Source organism: Hippocampus zosterae, chromosome 10 (assembly GCF_025434085.1).
Source record: "Hippocampus zosterae strain Florida chromosome 10, ASM2543408v3, whole genome shotgun sequence".
Taxonomy (NCBI): domain Eukaryota; kingdom Metazoa; phylum Chordata; class Actinopteri; order Syngnathiformes; family Syngnathidae; genus Hippocampus; species Hippocampus zosterae.
Window position 1 is genome coordinate 23,075,460 of NC_067460.1, and position 22,508 is coordinate 23,097,967.

Sequence of the window (22,508 nt, forward strand, 5' to 3'; positions counted from 1 at the left end):
TCAAATTCGTTCATATCTTATAAGTGCGCAAGTCATTTTTAATTTACTATCTGAGAATTCACTTATTCAGGAGCTCCCTTCTTCAATGAGACACCCCCAAGCTTGAATTTCTTCCTACATAGTGTATGTGTGTGTGTGTGTGTGGTCCTAACCGCAACGTACTCCCGCATTTGGCCTCCGGTGAATACTAAACAACACCTTTGATTGATGGCCACTGCCTGACGCCAGCGGAATAAACGACCCCTTCGAGTCCTGAGAAAACTTTTTAAGGAGGGCCTTTGGGTGGCGGGGTTCCCGATGGTCCTCCCCCGCGTCGGGCAGTAGATCTTGGCGTCTGAAAAGTCAGCGCAGCTCGTGACAAGGCAGCGACAAGTCCAGGTTTTTTTCCCCCTCTTCTTCTTCTTCTGCCTTTTTTTTTTCTTTAATGCAACGAACCAATGCCGGACTTGTCGCCCATCTGCAACATGTCAGCTTCTTCGAGAGCAGGGGTCACCAATGTCATGCCCGCAGGCATCGGGTAGCCCTCAAGGAGCTCATGAATAGCCCGCGAGCCTATTCCAAAATATAGCGGACCAGAAATGGGGCATTGTGATTTTCTCGGATTAGAGAATTGTTTGAAAATGCAAACAAGTGAATGAGATGAACAGAAATAAAGTGTTGTGTGTTGCCATTTATCTTTTTTTTAATTATTGTGAGAAATCATGAATCTTCACATAAAAGACTGTCATGAATTATTAATAACTATGACTGTCACTTAAGAATGACATAGCTCTGAAAATCGTATTGACCCCCACTTTGAGGTAGAATTTTTTGAGTCGACCAAATTAAAAAAAAAAATCAAACTAGTATTAGTAAAATGTATCAAACTAGTAGCCCTTTGTGCTCATCAATAGCCAAGAAGTAGCTCTCCGTTTCAAAAAGGTTGGTGACCCGGTTTTAAAGACATTTTGAAGCAAATGAAAGTACTAGCTAAATGCTAACAGGCTAACGCGTCCGCATTGTCCAAAAAGTAAGCATTGATTGACTCGTCGGTTTCTTACCCCGTGTGAGCGAAGCGTCGTCAATGTATGCGCCGCTGCGGAAAACACTCAAGCACAGCGGTTACCATTTGGAGAAAAAAAAGCCAAGTACAGTACCAAAAAGCCAAGTTAAAAGCCATGTACGTGCTAAATGCTCGCAAGCTAACTTGTCCGTGGAGTCCTAAAATAAAGAGTTGTCGCTTTACAGCACTGCTGCAAAGGTGTCGGGCGCCGAATGACAAGAGCCTCACTCGTCGTGTAGTTCAAATTAAAAAAAAAATAAAATAAAAACGTTCCGTTTCACATCCTACGGGCATCAAGAGGTACAGGATACACATAGACAAGGTTTGAGATTTGGAGAAGCCAAACTAACGAACATAAAAATCGCTACTGGGAATGAAGATGAATGAGGTTTCCGGGATATTCCAGATTTTTTTTTCTTGCTTTATTTTTAACTGGAATGGAAATACTCGGAATGTTTCCTGAATTTTGTGAATCTTTTCAATTTTGAATTCTGTGGAATGTGGATGCAAAAAAGTTGGTGGAATGAGACCGGGTTTTTTTCTCTCCCTACCCAGCGTTTTTTTTTTTTTTTGGTCCCCTTTCTGAATTCTGATTGTAATTTCCCCATTGCGGGATAAATAAAGGATATCTTAATCTTAATCTTACAGACCATGGGTGAGGATTTTACAACAGTAAACTCCATACCGGCCTCACTTTTAAAGCTCAATCACCACTTCGAGCCCCGTCGCCCCCCACCACCCTTGGGGAGCTGCATCAATATGATTGCTAGCAGGGGAAACATACAAGCGGTGGGTGAGTGAAAGGTCACCGGGGAGAGGGATCCCGCAGGACGGGGTCAGATGGCAATAACCTCCTGCCAGTGGCGTTATTGGCCTCCTCCGGCTGTGGACTTTTATTAAATTTCGTTGCCATCGTTACCGCTCGCTCTGGAGGCTTCAAATCTTACAAAGATCTGCCCACGCCTCCTATTAAAAGCACATCAAAATGACCGGACCAAAATGGGCATCATTATCTGGGTAACTATGAGTGGTGTAGTGTTCCATGGAGAAGTGGGTCTACTCTCAATGTTCACCGTTTTCTTTTTTAAATGATTTTTATTTTAAGTGCACTCTTCTTTGACGGAGGTCGGAAAAGTCCAACTTCCTGAAATGGAGATACGTTGATGGCAATATTTTCTTCGGCATGACTGGCCCGACTCTGCCTCCGATTGTTTAACTTTATGAAGACTCACGAGCCAATCTGATGAGCAAGAACAGCGAGTACCAGCCAATTAGAGGCAGGGAGGTTAAAGGTCATGGCTTTACAAAAAAAAAAAGGGCAATAAAAGCTGATGAATAAAACATTCTTCGACTTAAATCTTTTCTTTTTGTTTTAATTCACATGCTTCAAGACTTGCGAATGCTGAATCGTGATCATTTGGTGTGCCCCGCCCTCCGGTTGCATCTCGTGACGGCGCACGTGCAGAATTGATTCAGGTTGAGGGCACAAGAACAAAATTTGTTGGGAGTCCGCAAAGAGGCTGCGGCTCACCCGCAACTCGAATGATTTGGATTTGGGAGCGATTTATAAAAGCTTTCATTCAAATGTGTAAAAAAAAATATAATAATAAAAAACGGAAACATCTCGTTTTGGAGGGTTTCAGCCCAACTTTTCCCCCCTTTGATGCTTTTTAGCCGCCTGTCTGATCCACTTCCAAAAATAGCTCAGCTCCAACTTGCGGGCCTCCCGTACGGAAGGCGGGTCCAGATCGTTGGCGTAGCGCAGGTCCAGGTGATGCGCGCCGTCCGGAATCATGATGGACACCAGGGACTCGGACACGTTGTGTGTCACCCCGCCGGAAGACCACGGGTCCAGACCGCCGTTACTGGGACACCGCAAGTAGATCGGACTTTAGGACAGGGTCACATTTCAGTACAAATATTTTTTTTTTCATCCAGAAGGGTCGCGCATTGCTGTAAAATAAATATAAAAAATGAAAAAAAACTTTCAAAGAGCACGTAAGAGTTATTCTTTTCACCACAGGTGTCAAAACTCGGATCCTTGATCGAAGCTGAGCTGATTACTGACTTGATTACGCCTCGTCGTAGCGCGTCAATGATAGTTCCGCGAAATGGATTCTTCCGGGCTTACCTGAAAATGATGTTGCTGTGCGAAGCGATCCCTTTGCCGCCGAAAAGCGCGCCCATCCAGTCGGCTCGCGGCCTGACGCCGAACATGGCGTGGCATTCGTCCGAGTAGGCCTGGAAATTCCACTCGGCGGGCTCGAACATGTCCCGAACTCCGTCGGTGCACATGGGCATCACCATCTCCGTGCAAGCCTGAGGAGGAGAAGCTTCTCGTTTAACGTGGCATCGAATTTTATCATCATCATTGTGACTTCAGCAACTCGCTAGTTGGGATACTTGTGAGTGAATATCAGCGCCCCCCCCCCCCCCCTCACCTGGTAGTCCCAGCCATGTACACCGAGGCTGCCTGTGGCCGTCTCGGAGGTGTTGAGACAGGCGGAGCTTCCCGTGTAGTTGTAGTAGACCTTGGCCGCTTGGGACACGCCGTGAAGGAGCTGCTGATCCGACGCCGACGAATCCAAGGCCAGATACTTGCAGGCGACCTGAAGAACGCAAAAAAAAACGTGAAGAGAATGTTCCGCTCGACCGAACCCCCCCCCCCCCCCCCTCCATGGCGGCCGTTGACTGAAGTTCCAGGTTGTCGGTTTAATGATTGGCATGAGCTTTTGTCACGATTATCTTTGAATTTGAGTGTTCGCTTTGCAGGTTGTGGCAGTTTTTTCAGAGAATCATTTTATTTGGTCTTTTTCCCAGGCTCTGATAAGATGAATCGACGGGCCGTGTGTGAACCGTTTTTGGCTATTCGCGGCGCTCGGTCCCTTTCTGCTGCAAACAGCTGCGGTTGTGTTATTTCTCCCAATTGACCTCAATGCCTCTTGTTTCCACCTCAGCTCGTCACGCGCTGCACTCCCCGTAACCCCCCCCCCCCCCCCCCCCCCGCCCCTTTCCCCACTCAACAGGTATTATCTGCTTTTCTACGGCTCCGTCTCTCCAGAAAGGAAGGCTAAACGGTCATCGGGAGGTTCCTCTAATGTATGCGACCCCTATGGGCGGCGTAAGCGCTTTAGGCTGAGAAGCTTTTTTTTTGTTTTTTAATGACAAAGCTAATGTGATTATGTGAGCCAGTGTGAGAAGGGGCCATTGATGGCTTAGGGGTGTTGGCAGAGATGAATGTATAAAGCTAATCCTGGCTGAAAAGTAAGGAGAAGATGCCACCCCCCACCCTTCCGCTGCTCTTTTTTTTCCCCATGGTGTAAATCTTCGCTTGGACGTGTCCTCTGCCGTCCTCATCCATCGACCGCAACCGAGTCGTCGCACAAAAGCCTCAGTGACAACACTCGCGGGGTGACAAAAACAAGAGGGCCCAGTTTTTGAGGGAGGGGTCAACTAGCAAACAGTAACAAAAGCAACAAAAAAAAGCTGACGCTCAAATGCAGGGTGCCCCCCCACACCACCCAAAAAAATGTTTTCACTCCTCCTTGCCATGCCTAACATTCACGGTTCAGCCCTGGTAAACTGACAGTTTTATTTTCTTGAGTTGTGAGCATAAATGTAAATGACGAGCACTAGATGGCGGCAGCAAACTTCACAACAAGCTCCAGTTTGGCCGGTAGCGAACTATTTCATCCAAAAAGGCTGCAAGTGGTTTATTGACAGAATTCCAAGTTTAGTTTTTAACAAAACGGCGCAAAACTGGCAAATGTCTGCTAGCATGATGCTAACTGTCAATGTAAAACGCCATAGAGAGGCTAACAAAACTAGCATTGATGTTGCTGTGTTATGATTTTCGGGCAGTCCACTTTGAGTTCAAGCCTTGATGGATGGAAAGCAAAGATCGTTTTTTTTTGGGGGGGGGGGGTTGCATTCTAATTGGATCGGGATGCTAAATCCAACGTACGGCCCCCTCCCCTTGTTCCGACATGGTCGCCATAAATCCCGGTGAATTTCACATGTAAATCAGGCGCCAGCGCGTTTTATGTGACAAAAGCATTTACAAGCCGCCATAGAGCAAGGCTGCGAAACAACAAGGAGGCATTTGGATGCCTTCTTGTAACACACAGCTACGTGAACGCCTGTTGACAATAGTAGCACTGTGTAGAAAACACCAAGGAAAAAAAAAAAAGCAACATTCTTCTTATGACACTTTTTGAAGTGGTAACTGGTGTAAAAAAGTTGCACAATATACATGAGGCTAACGCGTACACAGCGCGACACGACAATACAGTCTGAAAAGTCATGCTAGCACTAATGCTAAAGCTAGCAGAACAGGAGAGATGTCCTCGTCGGTCCATCAGCACCAAAATAAGTTTATTTATTTAAAGCCAACTCCAACGCCGCGATTGTTTTGCGTCAGTACCTGAATGGGCCACCGCGGCAGCGGCTGCAGAAAGTCGGCTTTGTAGGGGTAGTCCACCATGGCCAGGTTCACCCACGTCTCCCGGAGCCAATTCTTGAAGTCCGACACGTCCTTGTCAGTCTTGAGCGGCGCGCACAAGCTGAACTCCTCGGACAACCACTCCAGACCCGACGCTGCGCACCAGAAGGCAGAAGTTCGGAAATGTTTTCATTTGGATTCCACACCAAGTTTGCTTTCAGAAATCTGGGATATATTTAGCGTTGGAATTGCGAGGATTGAGACCATTTTCAATCCTGTTGTTAAAACGATTACTTGATTGTGAAACTAATTATCAAATAATTGATTCCTTGGGCGGCCCGGTAGGTAGTCCAGTGGTTAGCACGTTGGCTTCACAGTGCAGAGGTACCGGGTTCAATTCCAGCTCCGGCCTCCCTGTGTGGAGTTTGCATGTTCTCCCCGGGCCTGCGTGGGTTTTCTCCGGGTGCTCCGGTTTCCTCCCACATTCCAAAAACATGCGTGGCAGGCTGATTGAACACTCTGAATTGTCCCTAGATGTGAGTGTGAGTGCGAATGGTTGTTCGTTTCTGTGTGCCCTGCGATTGGCTGGCAACCGATTCAGGGTGTCCCCCGCCTACTGCCCGGAGACGGCTGGGATGGGCTCCAGCACCCCCCGCGACCCTAGTGAGGATCAAGCGGCTCGGTAGATGAATGAATGAATAATTGATTCCTTGTGGCACCTCTAATTGATTTTAAGTACTTAATAAAATATGCGAAAAAACTGAAACAATTGTACGGAGCACAAATAACAAATATGTGATCGTTCCACCATTAAAATGAGCTATTTGGCTTTTTCTTTTCTTCACCGCGTTTCTTTTCTTCATCGCGCCCTTACCAGTGGCGGAGAGGTTATTGATGGCTCCCCACGACGCTCGGATTTTGGCGTCGCAGTTGCTTCCACTTTTGGCAAAGTCCTGCGTGACTACCTTGTAGAAGTCTCCGCATGGCACCATACCCGAGAACTGCCATATTGGGGCGGAGGAGGCCAGAGCACTGGGGAGAAAAAAAATAAAATAAAATAACAATCAAAATCAGGCTGATATGGGAACAAATTTACATCCATCCAATTTGCTGTCCTTACCCGATAACGACGTTGGGGTATTTCATCCTGAACCAGGCAGCCAGCATGCCCCCATATGACCCGCCGATGGCGATGACCGGGCTGTGCTGGGCTCCGGCTCTGCTGAGCTTCACATTCTGGATCAGGATGGCAAAATCCGCCAGGGCCTGCTCTGCCGTCAGGTAGTTCAGGTGTTTGCTGTCCTGCAGGAAAATAAATGTACACGTTGACATGCTATTATTTAACATCAGTGCCCAAACACGAACTGCATTTTTTTTTCCAGTGTAAAGGGCTTTTCCTGCAGGAAAAAAAAAAGCCATTCATGGACGGCACAAAACTGCTAAACACCAAGCCAACATTAACTGCAAGAACTATTTTTTTGTTTGTTTTCTTTTTTTTTGCATCCTGACTCACGCTGAAAGAGTCGGCTCCAAATGGCATCGACTCTCCATAGTAGCGATGTTCTGCAAAGACCAACATGGCACCCAGCTCTTCCGCAACGTCCCACATGAAGCCCTGGACCAGAATAAGGACAGTCAGTCAGTTACAAATTACATTCTCACATGTTGAGGTGGGCTAAAAAGGTATGAATGACATGACTTGACAGGTCGACTTACAGTGTTGTTGCAGAACCAGGTGATGTCACCTTCGTTGCCCGTGTAGAATAAAATGGGACCACCGGGCGAGCGCCATTGCTTGTCGGCCACAAGGTAGCGCTGTTTGAAAGTGCCGTCTTCCACGAAGCCAAAATGATCAATCTGGGGGGGGGGGGGGGGGGGACGACGACACATTTAGTCATGTAATCTTGGTCATCGGGATAGTCTATAGTGGTGGGTGGGTGTGTGGGGGTAGGGGGGGCTCCATGCAACATAAGCCAAACTTATAAATTCAATCGTAATTACTTCACTCCACTGTATATGACACACAGTTGTCAAACATCCAAGACACTCCCAGAATGAATGTTTTTATTTGGCTCCCAAGCACCATCCTTAGTCCCGAAAGGAGGCAGTAACTTTAGCAGCCAATGACAGCAGAAAGATTCAAAGCATCCATTCAGCCTCGGCTTGGCAGCGTGTACTATAAGAGCGTTGGGAGTGGGGGGAGCGGGGGGGGGGGGTCACTTTGGCAGGGTGGCATACTCCCGTGGGGTCATGTGCAGTGTAATTCTGTGAACAAAAGATTTTAAAATGTGGATGTGTGTCCTTTAAAAGGTCACTTTTTTTGCGGGGGGGGGGGGGGGCTGTTTTGAATCATTAAATAATGTGCTTTTTTTTTAAAGGCCACATCGTTTCATATTTGCCCTTTTTATTCGGCTAATTTATTTTAAAGATACGAAAATGACAAAATGCTGCGGCCATCGGGGGCGGGGGAGGAGGGGGCGTTGTTTGAATGCATCCCTTTTTGCTACTGTCCGACTTCTGTCCCTAATGAAGGCCGAAGTTCACTTTGGCCTTCATTGGGGGTACACTGTTTATGTACGGTATAATAATAGAGCAGCAAAAATCTGTGAGTGATTGACAACCCCCGCGAAAGGTTTGAAATTTCATTTAGATGCCTCAAGGTGGTGGCAAAGCACACCTTTTGTTTGAACGAAACGACAGGACTAACTTCATCGTATGCTCTTGGCGCAAAATAACCACTGGATGGCGCCAAAGCAAAACTAACTATGAGAACAGACACATTTGGAAATGCCCGTTTGACTGTTTCCTCGCGGGCCACTTTAATCATTGGAAACTGCCCTCAAACCCAAATGGCCGCTTCGCGGTCAATTTTAGACATATGTACTTGAAACGTTTGTGTGCATGCCTTTTTGAAAGACCAACCATTTTGTGTTCATCAAAGCTGGTGTGGTGGACGAGATTATTCTTTTACTTTTTTTGTAACGCAACCAAGTTATTCATTCATTCATTCATTCATTCATCTTCCGAGCCGCTTGATCCTCACTAGGGTCGCGGGGGGTGCTGGAGCCTATCCCAGCTGTCTTCGGGCAGTAGGCGGGGGAACACCCTGAATCGGTTGCCAGCCAATCACAGGGCACACAGAAACGAACAACCATTCGCACTCACACTCACACCTAGGGACAATTTAGAGTGTTCAATCAGCCTGCCACGCATGTTTTTGGAATGTGGGAGGAAACCGGAACACCCGGAGAAAACCCACGCAGGCCCGGGGTTTTGGAGAATTCAAAAGCCCGAGAACACACCGACTCACTCGGCACGCACAGCTGGTTGCCTGAGAGGTAGTGCCACCGTGTGGCCATTATGAGGATTTACTGCTTCACTCCCATTTGTCGTGCGACGCTCACAGAGGATATCCCGTTCAGATGAGCGCGCTGACTCTGTGACCCCGCTGTCACGCAAACAGTGTGGGGAAAAAAAGAAGACGGAGTGACCGATGACCCTTTTTGTGGCTCGTGCGAATGGATTTCGCATCAGATGTGTCATGTCCTCATGGACAAGACAATGTGCATCAGGATGGAGGAAGTGTTCTTAATGGGAGCACTGATGAGGAAGGATGCTGTGTTGAGTGTTTGCCAAAATCCCAAGGCAGACCTCTAATTAAATGTCACCAAAAAGTAGATCCAGTGATCCCCTGCTGATCTTTTTTTGTGTGCACGTAAAACCTGAAAATACCCCGTCTCATACATTTTAAACACATTCAAAGTTATGAAGTCCACTTTTTGGAAAGTCATTCACAGCCATCGACATGCTATTTATGCATGCTAACGGTGGTAAAGACATGAAAACGAAAGCATTTGTTTATGTAACTCGACATGAGGTAGGAGTCAAGTCCTGAAGGAAGCTCACTTAACACCCCCCACACCTACCCTCTCGGCCCTTGACCCCTTGGTCAACTTTTCGGCAGCGAGCCAACAACAACAACACACACATTGCGGTTTCAGCGTTACTACAGGAAGTAGTGAGGGGAAACACTCCAGTGCGCAGACAGCACGTGTGCAACCTCGACAATTGCAGTATCAAGCGCGTTGAGAAAGCGGCGCAGCGATAGAAACACCAAATACAATTGGGGTGGGGGCAGGGGGGGGGCTTCAAATGTATTGTTCAAACAAGAATTTGTATGAGCTTCTTCTTTTGCCTGTTTTCTTAACCCTCTGATTTTGTGGCACAGCCGATGTAAAACTCATCAGAGACTAAATTGAGTACTCATTCGTGAAGTGTGTTATTGTTTTTTCTTGACCCCAAAATTGTAGTGTTTACAAAAACACGATGGTGACGTCACGGGATAAATCGTCCAATCAGATAGCTGTGTGACACATTCTCGTCTTCAATTAACTGAACCACCTTTGAGCACACGAAGCAAACCTGTTTAATTGCAGCTTTTAATTGCAGCCATTATGTTCCAACATTAAGGTTTGTGAACTTTGAACATGTAAAGTGCAAGTCAGATTTTGGTGTAGTGGTCAATTTTTTTTGTACATGGTCAAAGAAAAAAAAGTTTCATAACTGTATCGATATTCGGTGTGATAAACTAGCAGAGCTTTTTCATAATTTTTTTAAAGAAATACTCACAGCCAATGAAAGGCTTTGTGTGAAAGGTGCCTGGGATATGCTCTGATATGTTGTGATTAACCGGCGTAATGAGCCTTCAAACCAAACCTCGTGTAGTAATTTCAGATTTTAGTGGTCACCCTTCATGTTTCACGGTTAACTTTTGGTAAAAAACACAAAGACCCGTCACACTTAAGATATTTAAAGTACAACGAAGAATTCGGCGCACACGGAGAAAGGTTCAACTCACCTTTTGGTCCAAGTAAAAAGTTTCGTAGCTGACGGGGATCTCGTTGGAGTGAGAGAAACCTCGGTGTCTGCGCAACAGCTGCGTTTTGAAAGCGTGTAAAGAGCCAACAAAACACAAGAGCTGAAGACACAAAGTGAGTGCAGCTCTGTCCAAAAGAGCCTTCTCGGCTCCTAACGTCATCTTTCTGCTGCGCTGTCAAGACGCCCGCCGTCAGCACATTTTGTGGAAAGAAGACCGGATGAGACCCTGAAAAGGAGGAGGAGGAAAGAGGAAGTGAATCTGGGCTGTCAGCGAGGCAGTCAAAATCTGATTTTTTTCGAAATTAAGCATAAACAAATATCACGGGAACGCCTATTCAGCATTAAAAAAACAGTGTTAGATTCCTCTCGGCGTTTTCCAAACTTGCATTTAGTTCCCGTTTCATTAGCACTTTAGTTCGCCGTCGGCGTAGCACGTGACGAAATTAAACTCGGTGATCGCACAGGATCGTGGGAGTGAAAGTTCTTCAAATTTCGTTTTTTTTTTTACAAAATAGTATTTTGTAAAAGTGACATAAGTAAATAAAGTCGCGCTTGAAATTAAAAATGAACATCAACTACCACCCCTTCAATAATTATTTAAGCCTACTAACTAACTAAAATGGCGCCGCGAGAGTGGCTGCCTTTTCAGCAGCTCCTATATTTTGTTGTTCTACTTCTTACTTTCATAACTTTGCTGCTGTGAATTGGGAATTTCTCCATTGTGAGACTAATAAAGGTTTTTCTTATCTTTTTCTTAACAACTTCAGAGCTCAAGTGAAGGGAATTCTTCTCGGAAGAGCATTCATTTATTGTTACTTGTTAACCTATTTTAGAAAAAATGCCTGGATTCATGCAGTAAATACAATTATTGTCTTTCATATTTTTAAACTGCATTATTTATAATTCATTTAATTACAATTAAGTTTAACTTATTTATAAAATCCTTTATTTTTCCTTTTTTTCAATGGTCATAGTGGTGATATTTGTTTTGAACAATTTGAGAACCACAGGAATGAAACCCAAAAAAAAAATACAAATAATACCTCATGAAGCGAGCTAGAGAGACACAAACACACCATTTAGTTGGATTATTTAATATTATACAGGAGTACTTTTAGAGTATATTTTATACACAGAAACCCCCGCGTCGTATTTTCCTACTGCGTTAACCAAAACTCAATGGGTTAACAAGAAGTAATGGCAAATAAGAATTAAAACGTTACAAATAATATTAAAAATGAAATGATAAAGTATAAAAAGCAAAGTGCTAAGTTTGTACAACAACAACAAAAATGGAGCAGTAACCAAAAAATGAAGTGTGCAGTTATACGGCCGATGTGTGCAGTACAGTACGTTACATTTGTGATAAATACATGAGCACTACATCGCAATTCAGGAGAAAAACATAGTGGGAAGCGCATGAAACACAACGGTACACAAACTATACGACCAGGAGGCCGTGTCGCCAAAACTAAACGCCTCGCTTGGAGTCAAAGTAAATATTAATCCATTAAAATGTTCCAGATAATGATTACAACCCCCCCCCCCCAAAAAAAAAAACCGCAATAAAATGCTGATTCACACTGGCAGTTACCAAACAGTAGCAGCAAGTAGGAGGCAAAATATTTCACAGTTTGTCGTGGCGCAAGGGCGTCTGGAAAGCCATTTTGTGTATTTTCTTTGCTCACCGGTAACAAAGTTCAGGGCAATTGGTAAAACGACTGTCATACAAGTAACATTTTTCCCCCCCACTGCTGTAGGACATCTTTGCATTTAGCAGGGCAGAAAATCATGCACTCGTTACGCTATTTGTCCTCACTAGTACGAACACGTTTGCATCATAGTAAAACAACATGTTACGAGGGAGGCGGAAGCCGCAGCTTCAGTTACAGGTACTCGTAAAAGGCTACGTACTCACTAATAAGTCATTCGTACTAGCCTTTTGGTACACTTGTCAAACAAGTTACAGGCCAAACGGTGCACTAGTTGACAATCCGCGTGCGACCGGTACTATCCGCAAAGCGTAAGACGATAAATCACAGAATTTTATAGTGTTACTTTGGTATATTAAGATATTTTGTGATGTTTTCTTTAATCAATGTATTTCTTCTCAGTGAAAAAACTGCTTTGAGATGATTGCATGACTTGGTGACTTGCTTGCCTAAGCAATTTCAGAGATGGACTCTGGAGCCTGCTTTGACGACTTCAGAGAAACACTATTTAGCCTGCCGTGACGACTTTATAGTCTGCTTTGTTTGAATTGTCAAAACTTGATTGAGACCAATGCCACTTGATTACACAACAAACAGTGTGGCGTAGGGAGGGATGAGAATGGCCACTCACCTCTCCCGATGCACACACTTTAGAGCAGCATGTCCAAAGTCCGGCCCGCGGGCCAAATCCGGCCCGCGGTCGAATTTCATCCGGCCCTCGGCCCCCGTCATAAAATCAGTGCCGTCTGGCCCGCAGGTTGGGCGCAATGGAACACGTGTTGCATTGACTGAGGTCTCGTCGACTGGTGAGTGATGTTTCATAGAGTACTGCTTCCCTCTAGTGGCTAAATGAGTAATAGCATTCACTAAATGAGTAATAGCATTTAGACACTAGAGGGCCTCACTCACGAGTTAACAAGACATCACTCCGTGTTTATATTGACTGGTATGTCATATTTCAAATGATCCTTGCAGTTGTGGATATGTGTATTGCTTGTTCATTTCCCCGTTGTTCGAGTCAAAGGTTTTTTTGACTATTGAAAAGTCATGGTGATACATTTTATGTTTCAAATCAATCAATTTGCACTCAGGAGACTTCTGTTTAAGAAAAAGTCAAGTGAATAAGCAGTTGCATGTGATATACCTGTTTCAAATGAACCAAAAGAAATTCTTAAGATTGTTGAAATTAAAATAAAAATGGAAATGTGAAACAGACTGGCTTACTAAAATTTGTTGAACAATATTGTTGTTCAATGTAAAGAATGTCAGCCAAGGTCGGCCCCCCCCGACATTTTACCACATAAAATCTGGCCCCCTTGGCAAAAAGTTTGGACACCCCTGCTTTAGAGGATAAAAGGAGGGGAGCGATGCTCCTCAGCAGAGTCCGCTGTGGGTCAAAGTACGAGACGCCCAGCTCGTATTGAAGCTCACTCTGCTGAGGGTGTTGGCTCTCCACCCTACTGGCACACGGTAAGAGTTCTTTAGCTTCATACAACTTGTTGGAACTGTGTTATCATTTCTGTGTGGGACCAATAAAGTGCCTATTGTTGGTAGCCAGAAGTGTCTTGTCGTTATTTCTGAGTGCCTATCTCCGACGATCCTTTATAAAACTTGATATTCATTCAAATTGAGTATCAGAAGTGTTTCAAAACATACTTTTAGTATCAGTCATGGCACTAGTTACTGAATATCCTATACTAGCGTGCCGATTCGTCTTACGAGCGATGACAAAGAGTGTACTTGTACGCAGACCTGAAGGTGCGCGCACTCGTAACATGGACCTGTCCTCCTCGTGTGCAGCAATGTCATACAGTCGTGGAAAGCACTAGTGGAGAAGAAAAAAAAGTATGTTACTAGTTCAACCAGCCATTCTAGTAATACGCTGAATTGTCGAACCGGTGAGGCCAAGGAGCGTACTAGTACCCTTTTAGTCAATACTTTGATATCCATCCTAAACTCCATGTACTAATATACTCTTAACCCTCACTCGTAAAACATTCCGGTCCACTAGTAGCACATGTCGGGCAATAGTAGCGAAAAAAACTTGTAAGACTCAAGTTATTGGACTACTGCGCATAGTCGTCCTACCAGTACGCTGAATTATCTTGCTCGTGAGGAAAGAGCATACGAGTACAAGGATACCACGGAAAATCTCTCGTCAGGTGCGGCGGACCGTTGTAGGAAAACGCCATGTTAGTACCCGTCCGTCCGTCCGTTTTCTGAACCGCTTAATCCTCACTAGGGTCGCGGGGGGTGCTGGAGCCCATCCCAGCCGTCTTCGGGCAGTAGGCGGGGGACACCCTGAATCAGTTGCCAGCCAATCGCAGGGCACACAGAGACATCTAGGGACAATTTAGAGTGTTCAATCAGCCTGCCACGCATATTTTTGGAATGTGGGAGGAAACCGGAGCACCCGGAGAAAACCCACGCAGGCCCGGGGAGAACATGCAAACTCCACACAGGGAGGCCGGAGTTGGAATCGAACCCGGTACCGCTGCATTGTGAAGCCAACGTGCTAACCACTGGACTACCGGGCCGCCGCCATGTTACTAATAAGGCCAAAAAGAAAATGCACATTAGATGTCCGACAGTAGCGGCGACAATAGTAGTGTTCCGAGCGGTCTTTCCCGTGAGGGCAAAGGAAATACTAGTAACGTGTCGGGGAAGGATATGCACTCAACGCTGTAACGGCTCTCCACGCGGGCAAGACAATTGTGCGACGGATTAGGAAAGAAAGCACATTCTGCAACGTAAACGGCAACGGGATGCCACCTGGCCGAGCGTTCCGAACACTGCTGGTGAATACCGACGCTTGCGGCGTGATCGGTCGCCACGAGGACGGGAGAGGAAGCGGGCGCATCCGCTTCCGCCGCGCTAGTTGAGGCTGCAGCAGCTCAGGTAGCTGATGGTCTTGCCCTCGCCGGGCGCGGGCGCCGCCTCGTTGTCGTCCAGCTTGTTGTGCTTGGCCTCGCGGATGAGCTGCGAAGCCAAGTCCAAGAAGAGCTTCTCCACGTTGTCCGACTCCTTGGCGGAGGTCTCCAGGTACAGCATGCGCTGCGCCTCCGCAAAGTCCTCGGCACGCTGCCGAGCCACCTCGCGCTTCTCCGACAGGTCGATCTTGTTACCTGGCCGACACACGAAAATAATCTGTCAATTCATAGTATTCCCCCCCCACACACACACACACATTATAAGGTCAAACTCCTTCATTCATTCATTCATCTTCCGAGCCGCTTGATCCTCACTAGGGTCGCGGGGGGTGCTGGAGCCCATCCCAGCCGTCTCCGGGCAGTAGGCGGGGGACACCCTGAATCGGTTGCCAGCCAATCGCAGGGCACACAGAAACAAACAACCATTCGCACTCACACTCACACCTAGGGACAATTTAGAGCGTCCAATCAGCCTGCCACGCATGTTTTTGGAATGTGGGAGGAAACCGGAGCACCCGGAGAAAACCCACGCAGGCCCGGGGAGAACATGCAAACTCCACACAGGGAGGCCGGAGCTGGAATCGAACCCGGTACCTCTGCACTGTGAAGCCCACGTGCTAACCACTGGACTACCCCCCACGACCCTAGTGAGGATCAAGTGGTTCGGATGATGAATGAATGAATATAAAAATCACTAGAAATATCAGTACTCCGTATCAGTGTGTACTCAATGAGTGACGGTTCGAACTGGTATCAGTCTGAAAAAAGTGGTATCGAGCATCCCGAATTGATACCATACATACACACGCGCCGTTCCGAGTGTGAATTGACTCAACTTGTCCTGACTCCCAACGTGATAGACTTGAGAATCCGAGACGTACCTCCTCCGAAGTCAAGGCCACTCACCGACTAAGACGGTGACCACCTGGTTGTTGGCGTACTGCTCGATCTCCCGCAGCCACTCGGGAAGGCACCGGAAGGAGTCCTCGCAGGTGATGTCGTAGGTGAGAATGAGGGCGTTGGCACTGCGGTAGTAACTCTGAGTGATGGAGCGGAACCTCTCCTGGCCCGCGGTGTCCCATATCTGCAGCTTCACCTTCTGCCCCTTAATCTCCACCGTCTTAATCATGAAATCCACCCCGATTGTTGCACCTTGTCCAGGCGGGAACAGGCCCTGAATGAAGCGGCGAAAAAGTTCAGGTGGGCGAGTGAATCACTATCCAAGCACAGTTCAGTTGTATTTCACTTTTCACATCAATGCATTATTTGCATTCATACCCGATAAATTTTGATTGCGCCAATGTGGGACATTGAAGTTGCAATGGTTTAAAATCGGGATAAAATGGAAGTTTGGTCGGCGAAAATGTGGGAAAATGTAAGAATTTGCCAAACGTGAATGTGAGACCAAATGGTTTGAATCGGGTGAGAAATGTGTTAAATCTGGCACCAAAAAAACGGTAATTTTATCAAATGTCTTTTTTGAGAATATGTTGCAGCTGAAATGGTTCGAATTGTTGGAAAACTGTGGAAGGAAAAGTGCGACAAAAAAATGGGCAGAATAAAAATAAGGTTCACATCCATACACACAGAATGTATTAAATGCTTTTTGTGAATGACTGATTTATTTATTTTTTTCACACCAACCTGAGTGAAGCGGCGTACGAGGCATGTCTTCCCGACTCCGGCGTTCCCGATCAGAACGATTTTGAACAGGTAGTCATAATCCTCCATACTCATGCTCAACTTAGGAGACAAACAAAATGGAATTATCAACTGTCTATTTATGTCAGTTAAAGATAATTTTATTAGTAATAATACTCACAAGCATTTATTCTCAGCAAAGAAAGACTCATTAATTTTGACCCACCCCATGCATGTACTGTATGGCCATGTTTGTATTATACTGACCATGTCTAATATTTAAAAAAAATGCTTTCGGGCCGCTTTGTACAATCCTTGCATGGTGAAGTGAGGGGATGAGGCGATGCAATTTTGTGTTTGCCGCCGTCTTGCGGCATTTATGTGCAACGACAACCCTTTTGAGGCAGGCATCAATAACCTGCAGATTTTGGCAGCAGGGCTCAATTGCTGTCCCACTGTGGTTTCTTGGCAAGAGGTTTCCACAAGGTGGGGCCAAATTCATACTTGGATTGCTTTGGCCTGAACCCAAAACACGACGAATAAACTCCGTCGCGAAACCACAGATCAATACTGGTGTGTCGAGGTACGACCTTGGTCACTGAACAACTTAAGCTCGTAAGACAAGGTACTCGTGTATTATATCGACAAGGAAACAAGTGTTGTACAGTGTATTATGCAGCAGGTGAAACTAACGTTACACAAAACATGTTGAGGAAAGATGCGAATAAAATGAACACGAACAGCATTTTTTCCCCCGGCTTCATAGTTAACCGCCCCTCCGAGTCACTATTTCTCCGTTCGCCCATCCAAACGGATACATGTGTGAAATTTGGACAGTTATCATCTCTAATGAGGTTTGGGCGAGGACAGCTAACGAGCAGCTAGCCTACGAGTGAAGCCATTTTGGCTCCATACAGGCCATTTTGGGTCTTTTCCTTTGTGGAGAGACTGGCCGATGGAGGAGGAAAACAACACACGACTGACATTTACCTCAAAAGAACGAACAGGGGATGTCCCCGCTTTTGACGGCTACTGGCGATGCATAGGTCACCTCATCGAGCGGCCACATACGGAACAGTACAGCGCGGCTGGCTGCGGAGTAAGTCGTCCCAATTCCTGTGTGTGTGCGCGTCCTCCTTCTGATGGACGAGAAGGAGGGAGGAGGAGGAGGAGGACGACTGCACTTCAATGACGTCTTCGCCTAACGGAACGTTGCACTGCAAACTCATCAATTTAATAAAAGTGAAAGAAAATAAACCTTTTTTAATCGTGTGCTTCATAAAGAAAACCAAGGCATATTGCCATATCACATATTTAAAAATTCAAAAATTCTCATTAGATAAAATTCCCACTTTTGCCACAATATTAAAAATGAGAATAAAACTTTTGACTCTTCAAATCCCCTGCTTCTTGAAAAAGAATCACAAAGAATAAAAAAAATGATTTGATTTAAAAAGATTAATTATTAACATAAATATACATAAATATTACATTGACATTAACATGACATTACTAATCTTACCTAGTGTTTTTCAATAATAATGAATCACTGAAAGATCTTGATATTGTCCAAGAAACAATAAAAAGTAATTAGTAAAAGTAAGCTCTTAAAACTCATTTGACCCTTCTAAATAAAAATATAAAAACAATTCAATAATATTCCATGCAGTAAAAAATCTTCTGCATCTTTCAATAATATACGGCATTTTTACGATGAATACAAAAGTAAATTATTTTCAATTAAAACATATACCATTTTAAAACATTCTCATTCACAATAATTAATTCCTCAGCTTTGTTTGCGGCCGGACTTTCCTCCTGCTGTACGTGACGTCACTCCTTGACTTCCTCCAGAAGACGGAAGTTTATCGGACGCCGTTTGCTCATCGCTGAGGTCAAGACAACACCGGAGGACGTCTTTTGAATTTTGCGGGCCATGGGCTGGATTCCGGACGAGGGCAAGGGGCTCCCTCCGCCGGGCGTCGTCAACCGCAACTCGATTTGGCTGGGCGGCATGGGCTGGTGCGCCGCCATGCTCCACAACGCCATCAAACACCGGCCCCCGCTAAAGTCAGGTTAGCATGCTGAGCGTCTTAGCTTGCAGACTGTTCCATTGATCCAAGTATGACTTGCTCTTAAGTTGTGTCATTCAATTTATTCACGTAAATGTTTGAAGCGGGTGACGTTTAGCTTTTCTCCCCCATCTGGTTTTCATGTGAAATATTCATATAAATTGAAATAAAACAAAGTATGAATGAAAATATCTTGTCAGGTGTTCATCGACAGGTCCTTCTGACGACGATCGGATGGTTCCTCGGCTACCACGTGACGAAATATGAAAATTACGTGCACGCCAAACTGGACCGAGAGATGAACGAGTACATGAAACTGCACCCAGACCGCTTTGCACCAAAGGGTGAGTTGACTTGATTTGCTGCGGACAAAGTTTCTATTGGCTCTCATTCGGTGACAGTAAGTTGGGTTGCCATTTAATGGACGGTGTCATATGGGTGAACTTCTTGTCTTAACATTTCTGAATTAGAATTGAAATATAATTTTCTACAATGACAACTGTTAGTTCATCTCAGTGGAATGGATGTGTTTTTAAATGCATGTTTTGTTTGTGTTTCCCACCAGAAAAGAAGACCTTTGCTGAGATCGTGGAGCCTTTCATTCCTGTGCGCTGAGCTGTCACATCTTTCCTGTCCGATATTCTTCTGTACATAATTCAGTAAAATTAATAACACAATCCAGTCGTCTCTCTTTCAGTATTTACTATTCAAAGAAAAAAGAAATGTGCCTTTTTCATTTTTTTGTATACTTCTGTTTCTTATTTTTCATGTTTACAGCCATTCTAATTTTGCTTTTTCGTGATTGCTTCAAAGACCAACTTGTGAAAAGGTGGCAAGAACAAAGACAGTTCTCGGGACTGTCTTGGAACAAATGAAGTTAGTGTGCAACTCTATTTCAAGGTCAGAGCACCCGTTAAAAAAAAAAAAACATGCATGCGCCTGATGAGGTTCAACTGTGGCTGGGAATGACTGCTCTCACTTACCCGTTTCTAATTGGAGCTCATTTGGGCAGATTTGAAAATTTCCAGGGGGCACCATTGAGTGATCAGGATCTCGACGATACAAATTTATCAGGTTACTGATAAATCCTGTTCGATTGTGCTTCATGGGGCCCTTGAGACTCTCCCGAGCGACCTCTTATGTCGAACAAAATTATTTTTCCCCATCTGACCGAAGAGCATGAAAGAAACACTTGGCAAACATGCAGTGTGAAGAACGGTCTTATTAAGGCAACGCTGTAAAGCAAGCAGAAGAAAAAAACAGCAAACAGACGATCACGGGATCACACACAGTCCGCGGCCACAATGTTGGTAAAACTCGCACCATCTAATACATTGCGCGACTGTAGCAGTTACCTACATCCTCACTCTAAATCAACACAAACGACACCAATTTTGATTAACTGATGTCAACTCTCGGCCATTTGGAGTCAGATGTCATTCAGAATCGTGTTCTTGCCCCGATCGACAACAATCATTCCTCTTGAATATCCAATGGCAGATCAATTATTAAAGCAGATGTGTTTAGAACTTCTCTGAAAACTTTTAAACAAGTGGAAAATTGTACTTTTTGTCGGGGGGGGGGGGGGTGTTTCCCCCTCAGTCTTGTCTGAGACCCCGTTCCAAATCACCAGGGTTCACCAGTGGAAAACCTCGGTACCAGATAAGACTAAAAAAAAATGGAAATAAAATAACTCATTTTGACCTTTTACCTAAGCTACAAGGGCCTTGCTTCAAACGAGTCGGGTTCCTTCCTTCTGAGGCCTCTTGATTGACGACATTGTAGCAAAGCAGACCGGCAGCATCCCCGGGTCGCCATTTTCTCAGCTTCTCAAAGGAACCTCCAGAATTGACCAATTAAAAAGGTGTTTTCCCATGAGAAGCCGGGCCTCCTTCCACCGGGGCGGGGTAGTGTACACTTTTCAATTGGGCGGCGTTCCGCCCGGCTCCTTATTTGGACTCCTTGCGCTGTCCCATGATGATGATCTCCAGTACGTGGGTGAGGTCCATCATCTTGGTGAGCATCTCCATGATGTCGGCGTGCTCCCGAGCGCCGCTGATGAACTCCTCCAGGGTCAGCTCACCTGCGCGGACCAACGCAAGATCAATACTTGACGTTCGCAAGCAGCATACACGCTTACATCTCGGCATTAGTATGCAGTTTTGATGCGCATGAAAACGATTGTCTCTCAACATTCACCCGAATATTGTTGATTTTCCAAAAATGACATTGGAACAAAGATTCGTTGATGCTACGGAGTAGCGTAAATGCTATCGTGACAGTCAATGAATCCCAATTTCTAATATTATGACCGACTGTCTCTCAGCATTGGAGGCGTGTGTGATCCTCACCTTCCCCGTTGACATCGATCTTCTCATAGATGAGCGTGACGATCTCTTCGGGGGGAATTTCGTAGCTCCTGGTAATGTCTTGAATGGCCTGTTGGAAGGTGAGGATGCTCAGAAGCAAGCTTTGACATAGCGCAGGACACGGTCCGCATCCGCACAATCTTAACAGCCGTGCGCGACCACTTTTGGGACATTTTGACGGTTTTACGGCCGTGCAACGAGTGTTACCATGAATCAAACTCCAAATGCTGCTTCGACAGCAAATTTACATCGGCAAGGTGCTACGAGTCATGCTGCAAGCGCAAAACTAAATGGGATTTGAACTCTAAATTGTAGCACTTGGACAGCGTTCACGGTAAACGCACATCGACATGGTCCTATGGCCTTGCAGCAGACGTCCAAATTGTCTGCAGGCACAAGTGTCAAGGTCCACCAAACGGAAATGCTTTTGTGGTCACCTCTTTAATACACATTGCAATGGTCTTGCGGCCGTCCAGCAAGCGCAAAACCTCAATTCCAATTCCAAGTTGCGGCACTTTTAACGTCTCCCCTTGTCACGCACAGCATTAGCGTGAGATGCTAATTCAGTGCTGTTAAAAATTAAGTCCCGGATTAGGCGGTGTGACAAGTTCCCATTCACTTAAGCCCGCTTCCACTAAGCCTCAATGCTTCTTGGAATATCGAAACGACTGAGGAAAAATAAAAATCTCTCAATAAATGAAGATGGCATACCTTGAAGATGGTCTCCATTTCATCTTTGTCGATTTTGCCGTTTCCGTCCTGGTCGAAAAGCTTAAAGTACCACTTGAGCTTCTGGTTGACTTCTCCCTTAAGGAGAAGACTGATGGCAGCGATGTACTCCACAAAGTCGATGTAGCCGTCCTGCAAAAGGCCTGACAATTTAGTTCGGGTTACCCCACCGCCTACCCCCACCCCCCAACAATCTCCATGGTCTTCATCTCACCCCGTCCATGTCAAAGGTGAAGAAGACCTGGTCCACGTAGCTGCTGGCCTCCTCCGTCATGCCGTTCATCTCCAGCATGGTCTTCAATTCGAAGAGCGTGATGAGGCCCGACGGCGACTCCCTCATGAACTTGGTGTACCAGTGGTGCATGTCCTCCTCCAGGATGTCGTCCAGGTTGGAGCCGTGGGCGCCCATGGCGGCAGGCGAGGCTCCGAGGATTGCGGCGGTATAGACGAGCTGACGATCTGAAACGCCGCCGTCTGCGCGAGGGTGAACTTAATCTACTTGATCTTGGCAGGAGCCAAAAGCAGACATAACCCTTTAAGGGGATAACGGGAACAAGACTTCTTAGAAGTTCGGGACCACAACACCATGAAGGTGGGTGCGGGGTGGCGGGGGGTTCACGGTTTTCGGAAGCTGGCAAGTCCTAAGACGCTGACCTCTTCTCCAAAATGACATTCCTCGAATGTGCCTCCTTCT

At 45.7% G+C, this 22,508-nt stretch overlaps 4 protein-coding genes and 1 long non-coding RNA gene across 5 annotated transcripts in view; 2 read left to right on the forward strand and 3 right to left on the reverse strand.

Moving 5' to 3' along the window:
- The window catches only part of LOC127609025 (uncharacterized), a 262,601-nt gene that overhangs the window by 101,243 nt on the left and 138,850 nt on the right, over positions 1–22,508 (forward strand). The window lies entirely within an intron of this gene.
- prcp (prolylcarboxypeptidase (angiotensinase C)) lies at positions 2,395–10,739 on the reverse strand. Its single transcript, XM_052078498.1, has 9 exons — positions 10,342–10,739; positions 7,200–7,340; positions 6,997–7,098; positions 6,604–6,785; positions 6,358–6,515; positions 5,466–5,638; positions 3,484–3,651; positions 3,174–3,361; positions 2,395–2,907 (listed from the first exon to the last, which is right to left on the reverse strand). Exons 1-9 carry the CDS (start codon positions 10,519–10,521, stop codon positions 2,682–2,684), a joined length of 1,518 nt encoding a protein of 505 aa, XP_051934458.1. The 5' UTR covers positions 10,522–10,739; the 3' UTR covers positions 2,395–2,681.
- Positions 13,730–17,827, reverse strand: rab30 (RAB30, member RAS oncogene family). The gene is made up of 4 exons (XM_052078629.1): positions 17,635–17,827; positions 16,648–16,746; positions 15,910–16,177; positions 13,730–15,198 (listed from the first exon to the last, which is right to left on the reverse strand). The coding sequence occupies exons 2-4, from the start codon at positions 16,738–16,740 to the stop codon at positions 14,948–14,950; spliced, it is 612 nt and encodes a 203-aa protein (XP_051934589.1). The 5' UTR covers positions 16,741–16,746; positions 17,635–17,827; the 3' UTR covers positions 13,730–14,947.
- Positions 18,476–19,390, forward strand: ndufc2 (NADH:ubiquinone oxidoreductase subunit C2). Its single transcript, XM_052078643.1, has 3 exons — positions 18,476–18,719; positions 18,917–19,060; positions 19,282–19,390. The coding sequence occupies exons 1-3, from the start codon at positions 18,581–18,583 to the stop codon at positions 19,329–19,331; spliced, it is 333 nt and encodes a 110-aa protein (XP_051934603.1). The 5' UTR covers positions 18,476–18,580; the 3' UTR covers positions 19,332–19,390.
- On the reverse strand, positions 19,921–22,507 carry guca1c (guanylate cyclase activator 1C). Its single transcript, XM_052078632.1, has 4 exons — positions 22,029–22,507; positions 21,797–21,946; positions 21,068–21,155; positions 19,921–20,799 (listed from the first exon to the last, which is right to left on the reverse strand). Exons 1-4 carry the CDS (start codon positions 22,221–22,223, stop codon positions 20,666–20,668), a joined length of 567 nt encoding a protein of 188 aa, XP_051934592.1. The 5' UTR covers positions 22,224–22,507; the 3' UTR covers positions 19,921–20,665.